Source organism: Bufo gargarizans, chromosome 2 (assembly GCF_014858855.1).
Source record: "Bufo gargarizans isolate SCDJY-AF-19 chromosome 2, ASM1485885v1, whole genome shotgun sequence".
Classification (NCBI taxonomy): domain Eukaryota; kingdom Metazoa; phylum Chordata; class Amphibia; order Anura; family Bufonidae; genus Bufo; species Bufo gargarizans.
In genome coordinates this window covers 391,468,997-391,485,418 of record NC_058081.1, presented here as the reverse complement: position 1 = coordinate 391,485,418, position 16,422 = coordinate 391,468,997, and the positions used below count along the sequence as shown (strand labels likewise).

The following is a 16,422-nucleotide window of genomic DNA, read 5'->3' as shown; positions in this document are numbered from 1 at the left end:
TTTTTTCACTGGTATTGACTGATAGGTTTAAGTGCCTTATTGGGATATCCCTCATATAAGACTTCGCCCTCTTTAAGGGTATCATCCTAACAGAACGAGATTTTCTATATATCTATATTTACCTGTGGACCTGCTTTTCCTTTGTTTTCCTGTTTTACAATGTTGTAAAAAAAAAATTATTTTCTCTTTTATTATTCAAAAAATTAATAAAATTTAAATTTACAAGGTTTTAGTATCCCTTGGTTAGGTAGTTAGCGATCGGTTAGCGCCCAGCCCACCGCACCACAGTCCCTTATTCGCTGATTAGCGTATCGCTAATCAGCATTTGTACTTTTATAGTATCTGGAAGTGATCAAAACTGATCACGGTCAGATCTATAATAGTATTAGTGTCACTTTAGTTCGCCCTCCACCCAAAACACAGTGATTGCCCGATCAGGCCTGATCGGTCGCCCACACGTGCGTTCACCCACGCCCGCCCCAACGCAGTGACAAAAAAATTATTATTTTTTGATCACTGCACATTCACTTTACACGCGCTGCGGCGATAAAAAAATCAGTTTTGATATTTTTTATCAACCGCAGCAGCCTCCGGTACTTCGTTAGCCTCCCCTTTGTAAGACAGGCTTGCTTTTTTTCTTGGGTAGTCTCAGGGAATACCCCTAAATTTAGTTGCCCAAATGTCAAACAGGGGGTATTCTTCTGAAGAGGCCTACAGGCTTTTGACCCAGTCGGATGAGGAATGGGAGCCCTCATCTGATGAATCTAGTGGGTCAGAATACGAACCTGTAGAAAGCAGTGGCTCTCTGACCCAAAGTTCGGACCAGGAGGCTGAGGTCCCTGATAGCACCAGGCGTGCAGGATCCGTTTCAAGAGCAGCAGAGTGGGGCTGGTGCTATCGGATTACGTGGTGAGGCATACACCAGCAGCGGAGCCCTTCCTGGACCTAGTACCAGCACTGCCGTACAACCTGGTGAAGTGGCGAGCACCAGAAGGGCAGTTGAAGCTGGTACGGTGGCACGAGCAGTAGTGACCCCGTCGCAGCCACCACAAAGACGTGCCCGTAGAGCCCCTAGAATCCCTGAGGTGCTGGCAAACCCTGATTGGCAGTCCCCAACTTCAGCCGCACCTGTAGTTCCCCCTTTCACCGCCCAGTCTGGAGTTCGGGTTGAGACAGCTCAGATCGGTTCGGCCCTGGGATTTTTTGAGCTGTTCTTGACTGCGGAGCTCTTGGACTTAGTCGCGGCCGAAACAAATCGGTATGCCACACAATTTATATCCGCCAACCCGGGAAGCTATTATGCCCAGTCTTTCCGATGGAAACCAGTCCAAGTTTCCAAAATTAAAACTTTTCTGGGCCTTCTCCTCAACATGGGTCTAACTAAAAAGCATGAATTGCGGTCATATTGGTCCACGAACCCAATTCATCACATGCCCATGTTCCAGGGGTGTATCTAGAGCATTTGGCACCCGGGGCGAACCCTTTGTTTGGCACCCCCCCGCCCAAGAAAGTTTTCAATAATATTTATTACAAATTACACCCCCTCCCTCCCCACCTTAATTACACCCCCTCCCTTAATAACACCCCCCCTTAATTACACCCCCTCCCTCCCCACCTTAATTACACCCACCTTAATTACACGCACACACCCTTAATTACACCCCCTCTCTTCTCCCCTTAATTACACCTCCTCCCTTAATTACACCCCCCCTTAATTACACACTCCCCCCCTTAATTACACCCCCTCCCTCCCCACCTTACCCCTCCCTTAATTACACACACACATCCCTTAATTACACCCCCCCCCCTTAATTACAAACCCCCACTTAATTACGCACACACACACCCCTTAATTACACAATTATTTACTCACATTTTGATGATGCCTCAGGCTCCATCCGACCGCTGGTAATGGATCCTTCCGTAAATGACCCCCTCCTCCTGTAGTGAATGACCCCCTCCTCCTGTAGTGATGACCCCCTCCTCCTGTAGTGATGACCCCCTCCTCCTGTAGTAAATGACCCCCTCCTCCTGTAGTGAATGACCCCCCTCCTCCTGTAGTAAATGACCCCCTCCTCCTGTAGTGAATGATCCCTCTTTCTGTAGTCACTATCCACCTACTCTTGTAGTTAATGACCCCCTTCTCCTGTAGTGAATGGTCGATCCCCTTCTCGGCCCCGCCCCCCGCCACCTCCTCCCCCTCCATTCCCAAGCTCCAGCCTGTAACACCCTGTCAGCGGCTGCCGGAGGCGGCCCCGCCCCTTCTCCTACCTCCACCAATCAGCGCAGCTTCCCGGAGCATTCCGCCTCTGCTATTGGCTGGCTATATTAAGAAAGCCAGCACGCAGCGCGGACAAGACTCACAGAAGCCGGAGAACAGACGGGAGAGCGTCCGCCTGAGTGACCGCCACATCCCGCAGTGCTCCTCCCCGTCGCAGGGCGCTACAGCCACCATGCAGCAGTGGATGGAGGGGTGACTCCGTCATGGCACCCCCCCTTGTGAGTGGCACCCGGGGCGGGCCGCCCCCCCCCCCCCCCTTGGTACGCCACTGCCATGTTCTCTGCTGCTATGTCCAGGACACGATTTGAGACCATCCTGCGTTTCCTGCACTTTAGCAACAACACCACCACCTCCCGTCCCAGAGGCCACCCAGCTTTTGACCGGCTCCACAAAATTCGGCCCCTCATAGACCATTTCAACCTGAAATTTTCAGATTTGTATACCCCTGAGCAAAACATCTGCGTAGACGAGTCCCTTATACATTTTACCGGGCGCCTTGGCTTCAAACAATACATCCCAAGCAAGCGCGCCCGGTATGGGGTCAAATTGTATAAGCTCTGTGAAAGGGCCACAGGCTATACCCACAAATTTCGGATCTATGAGGGAAAAGATCAGACCCTGGAGCCGGTCGGTTGCCCTGACTACCTGGGGAGCAGTGGGAAGACAGTCTGGGACTTGGTATCACCCTTATTCGGCAAGGGGTACCATCTTTATGTGGACAATTTTTACACAAGTGTGGCCCTCTTTAGGCATTTGTTTCTAGAACGGATTGGCGCCTGTGGCACCGTGTGAACTAGTCGCGCGGGCTTCCCCCAACGGCTCGTTACCACCCGTCTTGCAAGGGGGCAGAGGGCCGCATTGTGTAACGAGGAACTGCTCGCGGTGAAATGGAGAGACAAGCGTGACGTTTACATGCTCTCCTCCATTCACGCAGACACGACAATCCAAATTGAGCGAGCAACCCGTGTCATTGAAAAGCCCCTCTCAGTCCACGACTATAACCTTCACATGGGAGGGGTGGACTTCAATGACCAGATGTTGGCTCTGTATTTAGTGTCCCGCAGAACCAGACGCTGGTATAAGAAGGTGTCTGTATATTTAAAGGGACACTGACAGGGCCAATAAGCATATTGAGGTATATATATGGCAGTACAGGTCTTATAATGGGTATTACAATCATCTAAGTATCCCCCCTGTCCACATTATACATACAGTAAACGTAAGTTTTATAACCAGCTCCAACGGTCTTCAATCTGCCCAAGGGGCGGCGTTTCACCTCTCTTGCGCCCAGCCAGCCTCCCCCAACTGCCGCTTTGAAGCGCCGCCCAGCTCATGAATATTCAGTTTGCTGGGCGGCTTCTGCGGTCCCCGCTCTGAAGCGCTGCGCTTAACAGTGCCCGGCGCATGCGCCGGTTCTTGTGAAGTCCGGTACAGTAAGCGCCGCCCAGCTCATCAATATTCACTTCGCTGGGCGGCGCTTACTGTCCCCGACTTCACAAGATCCGGCACATGCGCAGGGCACTGTTCAGCGCAGCGCTTCAGAGCGGGGACCGCAGAAGCCGCCCAGCAAACTGAATATTCATGAGCTGGGCGGCGCTTCAAAGCGGCAGTTGGGGGAGGCTGGCTGGGCGCAAGAGAGGTGAAGACCGTTGGAGCTGGTTATAAAACTTACGTTTACTGTATGTATAATGTGGACAGGGGGGATACTTAGATGATTGTAATACCCATTATAAGACCTGTACTGCCATATATATACCTCAATATGCTTATTGGCCCTGTCAGTGTCCCTTTTAATTCAATTGGCTCTGTATAATAGTTTTGTTCTCTACAGTAAGGCTGGGAGAACTCGATCCTTCCTCAAATTTCAGGAAGAGATCATCGCAAACCTCCTGTACCCAGGAGGTTCTGTGGCCCCATCCACCAGTGTAGTTAGCCGTCTACACGAGCGCCATTTCCCCAGTGTCGTTCCTGGTACCTCAAACCGACCGCCACCCCGAAAAAGATGTCGTGTCTGTAGCAGGAGTGGAATAAGGCGTGACACCCGCTATTTCTGTCCTGACTGTCCTGATCACCCTGCCCTATGCTTAGGGGAGTGTTTCTGGAAGTACCACACACAGGTACACTTAGTATAGGGATCACATCTCACCAGGACAGGAACACAGGGCTATTAGGGCCCATTCACATACAGCTGCTGCAAACCTCTCCTTTCACCTGGGACAAAGTGCATAACGCACTTCGCCACATCTTTGGGCGATTTGCGCTTTGCACATTGACCCATGGGGAAGGAGAGGTTTGTTCTATAAAGGTAAAAAAAAAACACCAGTAAGCAAAAAGGTTAATGTTTAGTTCAAAAAGTTAAAGTTTATATGTTACATATTTGTTTATATGTTACATTTTACATATACCCATGCTGGGTGAGATAAATATCTTGGTCAAATGCCAACTTTGTATAAAAAAAATTGGAAAAGTTGTCTTTTGCCAAGATATTTCTCTCACCCAGCATGGTTATATGTAAAATGACACCCCAAAACACATTCCCCAAGGTATTCCGTGAGGGGCATGGGGAGTTCCTAGAATTTTTAATTTTTTGTCGCAAGTTAGTGGAATATGAGACTTTGTAAGAAAAAAAATCATAATTTTCCGCTAACTTGTGACAAAAAAAAAAAAATTCTATGAACTCACTATGCCCATCAGCGAATACCTTAGGGTGTCTACTTTCCGAAATGGGGTCATTTGTGGGGTTTTTCTACTGTTTGGGCATTGTAGAACCTCAGGAAACATGACAGGTGCTCAGAAAGTCAGAGCTGCTTCAAAAAGCGGAAATTCACATTTTTGTACCATAGTTTGTAAACGCTATAACTTTTACCCAAACCATTTTTTTTTTTTGCCCAAACATTTTTTTTTCATCAAAGACATGTAGAACAATAAATTTAGCGAAAAATTTATATATGGATGTCGTTTTTTTTGCAAAATTTTACAGCTGAAAGTGAAAAATGTCATTTGTTTGCAAAAAAAATCGTAACATTTTGATTAATAGCAAAAAAGTAAAAATGTCAGCAGCAATGAAATACCACCAAATGAAAGCTCTATTAGTGAGAAGAAAAGGAGGTAAAATTCATTTGGGTGGTAAGTTGCATGACCGAGCGATAAACGGTGAAAGTAGTGTAGTGCAGAAGTGTAAAAAGTGGCCTGGTCATTAAGGGGGTTTCAGCTAGCGGGGTTGAAGTGGTTAAAATGGAAAATTTGGCAAAAAAATGAAATTCTCAAATTTCATCCCCATTTGCCAATAACTCTTGTGCAACACCTAAAGGGTTAACGAAGTTTGTAAAATCAGTTTAGAATACCTTGAGTGGTGTAGATTCTAGAATGGGGTCATTTTTGAGTGGTTTCTATTATGTAAGCCTCGCAAAGTGACTTCAGACCTGAACTGGTCCCTAAAAATTGTTTTTTTGAAAATTTATGAAAAATTTCAAGATTTGCTTCTAAGCCTTGTAACATCCCCAAAAAATAAAATATCATTCCCAAAATGATCCAAACATGAAGTAGACATATGTAATGTAAAGTAATCACAATTTTTGGGGGTATTACTATGTATTACAGAAGTAGAGAAACTGAAACTTTGAAATTTGCTAATTTTTCCCAATTTTTGGTAAATTTGGTATTTTGTTATGCAAAAAAATTACTTTTTTGACCCAATTATAGCAGTGTCATTAAGTACAATATGTGACGAAAAAACATTCTCAGAATGGCCTGGATAAGTAAAAGCGCTTTAAAGTTATCAGCACTTAAAGTGACACTGGTCAGATTTGTAAAAAATGGCCTGGTCCTTAAGGTGAAATAAGGCTGTGTCCCTAAGTCCTCATGCACACGACAGTATTTTTTCACGGTCCGCAAAACGGGGTTCTGTTATTCCGTCATCCGTTTCCGTTTTTGTTTCCGTGTGTCTTCCTTGATTTTTGGAGGATCACCAGACATGAAGGAAAGGGAAAAAAAATCTAACTCAAGTTTGCCTGGCAAATGATAGGAAAAAAACCGTTGTCTGTGAACAAAATAGGACAGGTCATATTTTTTTGACGGACTGGAAACGCGGATCACGGACGCGGATGACAAACGGTGCATTATCCGAGTTTTCAACGGACCCATTGAAAGTCAATGGGTCCGCAGAAAATCACGGAACAACGGACCTGGAACACAACAACGGTCGTGTGCATGAGGCCTAAGGGGTTAAAGGATGAAAACCACAGTGGAAATCCGCAGCAGATATGGACATGCTGCAGATTTAAAATCTGCACTGCAGGTCAATTTTCAATGGGGATTAATTACAGTGTGTGGATAAGATCAGTTAACCACTTGCAGACAGCCAGACTTTAAGGCCCCTTTCACACGAGTGAGTCTTCCGCGTGGGTGCAACGCATGACGTGAACGCACCCGCACTGAATCCTGACCCATTTATTTCAATGGGTCTGTGTACATGAGCGTTTTTTTGCACGCATCAGTTCTGCGTTGCGTGAAAAATGCAGCATGTTCTATATTCAGCGTTTTTCACGTAGCCCTGGCCCAATAGAAGTGAATGGGGCTTCAGTGAAAAACGCATTCCATCCAGAAGCAAATGCGGGTGTGATGCGTTTTTCACTGATGGTTGCTAAGAGAAGTTGTTTGTAAACCTTCAGTTTTTTATCATCAAAACTGACTGAACTTGCCTGCAAAATGGTGCGAGTTTCACTGGACGCATCCTGAACATATCCGGACCTAATCCGTCACGCTCGTGTGAAAGAGGCCTAAACGTCCTTCAGGCCTAAACGTAATTCTGCAAAGATGTTTCAGAATGTCTGGAGACTGTGCAGCTTCAGGTGCTGGTTGTCAGTGACAGCTGGATTCCCCCTAGAGATGGTTTATTAATGCGCCTTTCCTATTGCTGTTTACATGGTGCTCAATGAACACTGTATCTAGATCAGGAAGCGGCATGACCCTTTCTGTTCCCATCCCAGAGATTATGCCAGGTAATTGCAGGAGCAGCTGGGTCTTAACAGCTGTGCAGTGAGGCCCCAGAGGGTATAGTCTCCTGTATATAGAGTTAATATGTCAGCCCCAAGTATAGGAGAAAACTAAGTGTCATTTTTTTATGTCCTTGTGGGGGGACACAATGTATAAAATGAAAAATAAACAAAAATGACAAAACCTTAAAGGGAGTCTGTCACTACATTTGAGCATATTAGACTGATCAAATAGCGTTATATGTGCCACCGAGAACTTAAAAACTGTACCTTTGTTGTATCTAATGGAGTTTTCTTTCAGCCAAAAATGAACTTTTAAGATTCTGTAAATGCGCCCTCTCAAGTGCCCAGGGCAGCGTCTCAATCGTCCGAGCCCCAGGCAGCACCTCCTCAACGGCTCATAACCCCGCCCTCTGCGTGCCTCTGCCCGCCCGTTTACTCTCCTCCTCTCCTTTTCCACTGCGGCTGCGCGGTCAAATTCGTAGCGGGCGCAGTGGAAAAGGAGAGAGGAGGAAAGTAAACGGGCGGGCAGAGGCACGCGGAGGGCGGGGTTATGAGCCGTTGAGGAGGTGCTGCCTGGGGCTCAGACGATTGAGACGCCGCCCTGGGCACTTGAGAGGGCGCATTTACAGTTCATTTTTGGCTGAAAATTAGATTAGATACAACAAAGGTACAGTTTTTAAGTTCTTGGTGGCACATATAACGCTATTTGATCAGTCTAATATGCTCAAATGTGGTGACAGACTCCCTTTAATGTTAAAATAAAGAAAGTACACCGCCACCAGTCCCTACTGAAAAGCAAATTATAAAATACCTACAAAATATTCTAAAGCCTAAGCGGCTCATAACCTAACTTGAACCAAGTAGTAAATCAATTAAAACTTCACTTTTATTTGTGTAATTAAAATGGCTGTGATCCAACACACCGGTTAAAAACTTTGTTTGCCACTACTTTGTTTACATGGATGTCTCGCCAGTAACCTGGCTTCATCTGCCCAACCCCTGATGAAGCCAGGTTACTGGCGAAACATGTCGGGGGGCAGATGCAGCTTTTAAATGTGTGTTTGTTCATTCCAATGTAGTCAGCACGCTAAAAATGTCAGCTAGGCAATCAGTAATCACAATCACAGCACTGGCCAGTGAGCCAATTGTCAAATAGACAGCTAGTTTAGCTAGCAAACTTGTATTTCAGCCAGTGCACTAGCTAGTAAGCCAAATGCAGCTTTGCCAGTCAGTCAGTTTAGGTAGGGGTTAAATAAGGGATGTGTGCGGTGTAACTGTGTGTGAATGAATCAGTGTCTGACAGCTATTGACTTAGGCCTCTTGCACACGAACGTATTGCGGACCGCATTTTGTGGATCCATAATACACGGGTAACGTTCTGTGGGCATTCCGCATCACGGGTGCGGACCCATTCACTTCGATGGGTCTGCAAATCCGGAGATGCAGAATGGAAGCACGGAACGGAACCCTACGGAAGTACTTCTGTTCCACAAAAAGATAGGACATGTTCTATCTTGGAACGGCCGGATTGTGGACCCATTAAAGTGAATGGGTCCGCTATTCACTGCGGCTGCCCTACGGACTGTGCTCGTGCATTGCGGCACGTCAATTGACGTTCAGTCACAGGTCTGACAGCTACTGATAAAGTGTCAGATCAAAATACATACCTTTTTCTGCGGCATTACTAAGCTGGTGGTCAGTGAAATAAACGGACTCACTGGTAATGTAAAGCTGGGCGTTAAGGAGTGAGAGGAGATTGTGGACATCTCCACCACCCGTTCAGGAGACATCCGTGTGTACACAAAGGAGTGGCAAACAAAGTTTTTAACCTGTGTGTTGGATCACAGCCATTTTAATTACACAAATAAAAGTGACGTTTTAATTGATTTACTACCTGGGTCAAGATAGGTTATGAGCCGTTTAGGCTTTAGAATAATTTGTAGGTGATGTACCTGTACCCAGGTATTGGTCCCTCTTGAGAAAAACTATAAAATATGCACAAAAAATACTGATATAAAAATATCACAATGAAACCACATGTATCTGTGAAAAACACAATTATTTGAATAAGTAAACAAAAAGTAATTGCTTTCGTAATCGCAAATACCCCAAAAATTAAAATGGGGGAAAATGGTCCAGTCTTAAATGTCATCCTCTTTGCTGCGACTGTAAAACGCTGTGGGTTGTCTGAACACGATTCCACTGTGGAAAATCCACAGAGTTTACGCCATGTGTGGCCATACCCTAATGGTTCTTTTTTTTTTTTTGGTTCCAATCTCAGTTTTGAATCAGCAGGTTTAATTATATTGAATGTGTTAACTTTTCATTGGACAGGAAGAACTGAAAATAAGCAATCTTATGTTCTCAATACTCATCGAAGAAGAGATGAATATCAGAGCGGCACAACTGAACCATATCATGGACAAGAATCGGAAACAGAAGGTGGGATTTGTACTGATGGAACTCTAGTAGTAATGTACTCTTCAAAATCCTCAACCCCAGAAGTCCTGCATTTCCTTCACTATACCTCTTAAAGAGGTTGGCCTGAGAACAAGATTTATCACCTATCCACAGAATAAGTGATAAATGTATGACCACCAGGGGTATGACCGCATGGACCCCCATTGACCATGAAAAAGAAGTCCCTTAGTCACCTTTGTGAATCTAGTGGTGGTACGCATGCTTGACCACTGCTCCATTCACTTGTATGGGACAGCTGCTCCATTCACTGCTCCATTCACTTGTATGGGACAGCTGAGCATATAAGTGAATGTAATGGTGCTCACAAATGCACACCACAGTTCTGTTCAACCGGTGAATCAAGGACCTCCTTTCTCATGATTGGTTGATACCCCAGCAGTCAAACCCACAGCGATCATACATTTATCACTTATCCTGTGGAAGAGATGGTTCATCACTTCACCATTACTTAGCATGACATTTTTTTCTGTTAGGTTTCCCTAAAACAAATTGATTACAATGCTGGGACATCTGTATTCTGCAGGGGCAACCTGGCAGGAAGTGTTCAATTCCCCTACAGGACCACCATATGTGAAGTGAAGCATTACAGGAATTTGATATTAAAGAGACTGCTTGTTTGACCGGAGCTTCGGTGAGCACTGTGGTTTCTTCACAGCTTACCAACCACAGCGCCGTACATTGGATAGCAGCTGTGCTTGGTATTGCAGCTCAGCCTCATTCACTTGACTGGGACTGGGTTGCATTTAGGCCACGTGAATGACGTACAGTGACATCAGTGGCCTCGGAAGACACCTAAGTGATCACGGAACACTGCAGCTTCTTTGAACAGCTGATTGGGGGGGTCAAACCCCTGCCGATCTGATATTGACGACCTATCCTAAGGATAAGCCATCAATATCAAAATGGTAGATAACCCCCACTGTTTTCTAATAATGAGAACTCTGCTCATTCTGTCCCAGTCTACACTGCAAGACTGACAAGTAAGCTACAGAAAGCAGGAAGAATCAGACAACATTGACTTTTCTAGTCGCCAGTGAAAATTGGAATATTTTGCAATATTTTCATTTGCATAGTAAAAAAAAACTATGTTTAGAGTGAAAAAAATGCATGGTACACATGGTTGGATGAAATTATTGGAATAAAATATATTTCTGTTACAGAATCAAACATCTGACCTAGTTAAGACTTTTAAAGCAGCAGTGGAATCTTTTCGGGAGTCTTATGATGACCTAGTGGCTGAAGATAAGGTAAAATAAGTCTATTTAAAGGGGTTTTCCTGGAGTTTTACACTGATGACCTATCCAACACCCAGTACCCCCGCTGATCAGCTGCTTGAGAAGGCACCACAACGCCATACATTGTATAGTGGCTGTTCTTGGTATCACATCTCAGCCCCATTCTGGATAAAGGATATTATAATATGCAAGTTAAAAACAGCACAGCACCCCTCAATTACTGAAATGCCACAGATCGTCTCGCCGATTAATCCAAATCCGGCTTTCAGTATATTAAAAAAAATATCATTGACATCGGCATCTCCAAAAAGGTGACTTTATTGGGTCAATCCAGGGCATACGATGACACATTTCGGCTACTACATAGCCTCTTTCAAGCATAAAAACAATCTGTGTAATAGCCAAAACATCGCGATTTTGTACATGCTGGATTGACCCAATAACGTTACCTTTATGGAGATGCTGATGTCAATACTATCCAGAGGATAGACCATCAGTGTAAAACTCCCACAAAACCCCTTTAAGCATAACAACACAAAGGCTTATGGTCTCTACTAATGTTATGGCATCTGTTTTGGATTTAGTTGTTAGATCGTGGCTTCAAGAAGGAATTTTCTGATGTTTCCGCTCACCTTGTGGATCAGCTTTATAAACTGTACAGAAAAAGACCAAGGTATGGCTATTGAGGGAAATGTTTTTCTTGGGATAACTGTAAATTGGATGACGTGTGTACAATACATTTGAAAAGTCTTTAGACACTTTCACTTTTTTCACATTTTGTTGTGTTGCAGCCAGTGTTTTTTTTCCATCACTCTGCACTCAATACCCCATAATGAAAAGTGAAAACAAAATGTTCGAAATCTTTGCTAATTTGATAATTTATTGAAATGGAAAAAAAAAAAAATATCACATTGACATAAGTATTCAGATCCTTTACTCAGGACTTAGTTGAAGCACACTTGGCAGCGATTAAAGACTCCAGTCTTCTTGGGTATGATATCAGAAGGTTTGCACACCTGGATTTTGGGAGTTCCTGTCATTATTCTCTGCAAATCAAGCTCTGTCAAGTTGGATTGGGACTGTTGGTGGGCAGCCATTTTCAGGTCTCTCCAGAGATGTTCGATTTGTGGGCTCTGACAGAGTTGTCCCTGAGCCTGTGTTGTCTTGGTGTGCTGCAGTGGTGGTTGACATTCTGAAAGTTTATCCCATCTGCACACATGATCTTTGGAGCTCAGCCAGAGTGACCATTGGGTTCTTGGTCACCTCTCTAACCAAGGCCCTTCTCCCCCAACACTTAGCTTGGTGAGACGGCTAGCTCTAGGAAGAGTTCGGTTGTTCTATACTTCTTCCGAATTATGGAAGCCACTGTGCTCTTGGGAACTTTCAGTACAGCAGAATTGTTTTAGTACCTGTCTCTAGATGTGTGCCTCCACACAATCCCATCTATGAGCTCTACAGGCAGTTCTTTCCTCCTCATGACTTGCTTTTTGCTGTGATATGCATTGTCAGCTCTAATACCTTCCAGATCATGAGACATTTAGGCCTCCAGAGGTAAATGTCAATTGCCATAGCAAAGGATCTGAATACTTATATGTATATGCAAAATTCTAGCTTTTCCTTTTTTATAATTTTGCAAACAATTCTAAAATTGTATTTTCACTTTTTGATTACGGGGTATTGAGTGCAGATTGATGGGGAAAAACTGAAAGGGTTGTAAGGGATCGCTGTCTCACAGGGGGTCGCAATCACAGACTTCTCTGACAACGGGGTTCAAGTCCAAATGGTGCTTTATTGTGGCACTTCAGCACCCGCACAAACATAAACATCGCAAAAATAAACACCTGTCCGTCTGGACACTATCTAATACAGAGGTCTTCTCTCTGACTCACCTTGAAAGCACAGTTTACACACAGGGTCTCAGGCTCCAACCCTTACCAGGTCATCTTACCAAACATAAGACCAGGGGAGAGATCTGGCTTCACTAAGCCATACGGTCTAGCAGCCCACCTGGCTGTGACCGCACAACCCTCTCTGTAGGGTCACTTCCTCTCCCCTAGACTCATACACAGAGGGTTGATATATCCTAGCTTGATTAACCCAGCTGGCCTCAACTGGGGCTAGGGAACATGTAATGGACAGGGGTGAGGACTCCCACTACCAACCTGTCTCGCCGTCCAAAGAAATCCAGCCCATACAACTTTAAATAAAAAACAGATCAGGCAACTATGCCTTGCTGAATCCATACCATTTCTGGTAAATGAAAAACCAGGTCAGATCAATCCCCCCCCCCCCCCCCCCTCGCCCCACCACACCTCTACCATGCACGTTACTGTACACATTACCACAGGGTCTTAAGACTTTGTGAGTCTATTGTAATTCGGCTATGTTCCTTGTTGTAGAGTTCAGCGACTGAGGACTCAGACAGAAAGTGAGGCACCATTTGGTGATCGGCCAGGATCAGCAAAAGCTCATAATGACTCAATTGTTCAGCTAATGAAAGCTATGGATGAATTTGATGCTGCGGAGCATATGCCAGAAGGTCTGGATCTTCCAGTGTGGGAGCGTTTCTGTCTGGCAAGGAGGTCAAAAATGGAATATGAACAGCAAGTATGTAACAGAACAATAACAAGCACATATAGCATAATGGCCAATACTGAGTATTCTTTGAAACATTTACAATAATGGATAGTATGGGGGAAGTTATCAAAGACCAGTATTTAACACTGCTCTGTGATATCCCATGTGCAGCCGGAGGATGCGCTGAATTTATGACACACGCCTTATCATAAATTAGGCACATCATTAGGCACATCCCTCTGCAATCTGTGTGCCAAGACTAACGCTGGAGTAGATTTTAATTATTCTTTTACACCAGAAAACTGGTGTAAAAGAAGATGAATTCGCCAGGCCCGTTAGCCCCGCCACTCCCCACCATCTTTACGAGAAAGTGGCAGCGACAGCATAGAAGTGCCATTTGCACCTAGATTTAGGTGCAGTGGCATTAAGAAAGTCATAAACAACTTTTTTATGCTAGAAAACTGGCGTGAGAGAAATGACAAACAATGTGTTTTCTAGTATTTTCTCTGTCTTTTTTAGTGTTGGATTATCATACACATTGTGAATTACATAAAATTCTCAGTATTAGATGTCACACACAACCTGTATATATAAATGTATGGCTCTCCATATGGAGTTCTATATTGGTTCCAAATAGGTCCTATTTTTGTTATATGGCTTCGGTATCATTTCCAGGAAAAAAAAAATCTAAAGTTCAGGTCTCTATGGACTTCATTTATGAACAAAAATAAACCACTTTTTGGTGTATTTTTAGTGCAGATTTTGACACAAAGCTTAGTTTTGCTGCAAAATCTATGTATTTTCCCTGCTCACACTACTTTTCCGAGGTGGCGGAAAAGGTTGTGTGGTGTGGGCAGGGAAGAGGGCATGCTGGTTGGCGTAGGCGGGGAGGAGGGCGGCCCAGCTGGTCATTTTCCATTTTCTACTCCACTTTATATAGTGGAATATGGTCTTAAACTATGCCAGCAAAGGAGCTGACGTAGCTTAAATCATGCCGCGGGGCTGGCAGAAACATGTGCCAAAGTTATGTAGAGGCCTGCGCCTCTACATAAGGCGCATCTGCTGCCAGCGCAGGGATATTAATAAATGACCCCTTTGGTCTGTTTACAATATACAAGATCAGTGAAGCAGTGTTTCCTAATCAAGGTTCCCTGAGCCCTAATTGGGGTTTCCCCAGAACTCAAGACCTGTCATAGGGGCGTATCTGGAGTGGAAACATTTTTCATAATAAGGATGGGAATGCTTGCAGTAAAGCATGCTGAAATGGTTTATCTATTATATGCATTTACTGTTTGTGCCCATGGATTAAAAGGGTTGTCCTGCCATATATATTGATGACCTTTTGTCAGAATAGGTCATCAATATCTGATACCAGGCACTCCAGCCAATCAGCTGTTTGAAGAGGAGGCGGCGTTCCATGCGCCATCTCTTGAGACTCTCCAAGTGAATGGAGCGAGTACTGAGTTCTGAGACAAAGTGCGGTGTAAAGAAGAGGAAGTGGTGCTCACCTGGAGCACCGCCTCTTCTTTAAACAGCTGATCAGTGGGGATGCGGGTTGTTGGACCCACACTGATCACATATTGTTGATCTATTTTAATGCTAGGTCATCAATATATATGGCAGGACAACCCCTTTTACTTTAGTTGGACCTTTTCCATACAAAACACATACAGAGCCCCAATATACTCATGTGAATGTTCCAAATATATCTACTTTTACAGTTTAAAACACTGTAATTTGATATTTTTCATAGCACATCCATGCCATCCATGTTTTCCATATATAGTTATTGAAACTTTATCATATTGTGCCCATTTCATCTCTCCTGGTGTAGGTAAAGCGCAAGGCCCTGGTTTTAGCTGAGATGCAGGAATTCCTACATAAAAGAATTGAGGAAGATGAACAAACACGGCAGAACATTGAGGATATTATGCAAGAACTCAATATGTAAGTAGCAGGTTGAATACAGGTACTTTGGTGGTGGACAAAATAGGTGGGAATTGGAATATAATCACTACCCTCAGGCTGGATATACAGTATATGTGTCTGCTACAACCTGGCCTACATTTAGAAGTTTGTCACCTTTCCACACTTACATCCAAGTGTTTAGAACGATATTACATAATTATATAATTATGGACTGGCCTCTTTCAACTCTCTTGTTTTTAGATTGCGGAATGAGAAAATGAAGTTTCAACTAGATCTGACTGTCCAGTTCATACTAAAACAAGGTCAAGTGGAAGTGGAGAACTCTGACCTAATTCCCAACTATGCAGATGCCATACTTCTTCACAGGAGTGTCATAGAAGACCTAAACAGCAATATACGGGTATATAACACAATGGATTGACATTTTTACTTTATTGATAAAGTGAAATTCCTAAAAAAATTCAACTGTTGGGGGACAAAGCTTTGGATGGGTTGTATTTTATCTGTCATTTTTACTTTGCAAGGGTAAGCACTGTTGGAAATGTTTAACAGTTAAGCCATCCATACACATTAGATGTTCGCCAAACCGCTGATTTCTGCAGGGCTGGCTGACCTTCTAATATGTAAGAGGGCCTCCTGATGCTCCCCCCACATCCACTGGATTTCAGCTGCCTCTGAAGATAAGCCACTGACATGCTTCTCACAATTGGCTGCTCATCAGTGGATGTGAGAGCTGCATTTACATGCAGCAATCATCTACTCTGTGTGGGGAACAGCTATCAGTACTGCAGTTGCTCATCTCTATAGAGAATCATTATTTGTGGGCAGCACATCCCTGTTTACACAGGACGATTTATTGGGTAATCGGTGGAACCTTTACATGGGCCATTAATAAGTTCCAAATAATCGGCCTGTGTAAATG

At 44.2% G+C, this 16,422-nt stretch overlaps 1 protein-coding gene across 2 annotated transcripts in view; it reads left to right on the top strand.

The window, feature by feature from the left end:
• Nucleotides 1-16,422, top strand: part of CFAP43 (cilia and flagella associated protein 43) — a 46,943-nt gene that overhangs the window by 22,501 nt on the left and 8,020 nt on the right. For both annotated transcript variants that reach the window (XM_044277765.1, XM_044277766.1), the window contains 6 exons: nt 9,613-9,720; nt 10,920-11,006; nt 11,579-11,667; nt 13,394-13,601; nt 15,406-15,518; nt 15,741-15,900. In XM_044277765.1, the coding sequence (XP_044133700.1) occupies nt 9,613-9,720; nt 10,920-11,006; nt 11,579-11,667; nt 13,394-13,601; nt 15,406-15,518; nt 15,741-15,900 (765 nt within the window). The remainder of the gene's footprint in view (nt 1-9,612; nt 9,721-10,919; nt 11,007-11,578; nt 11,668-13,393; nt 13,602-15,405; nt 15,519-15,740; nt 15,901-16,422) is intronic.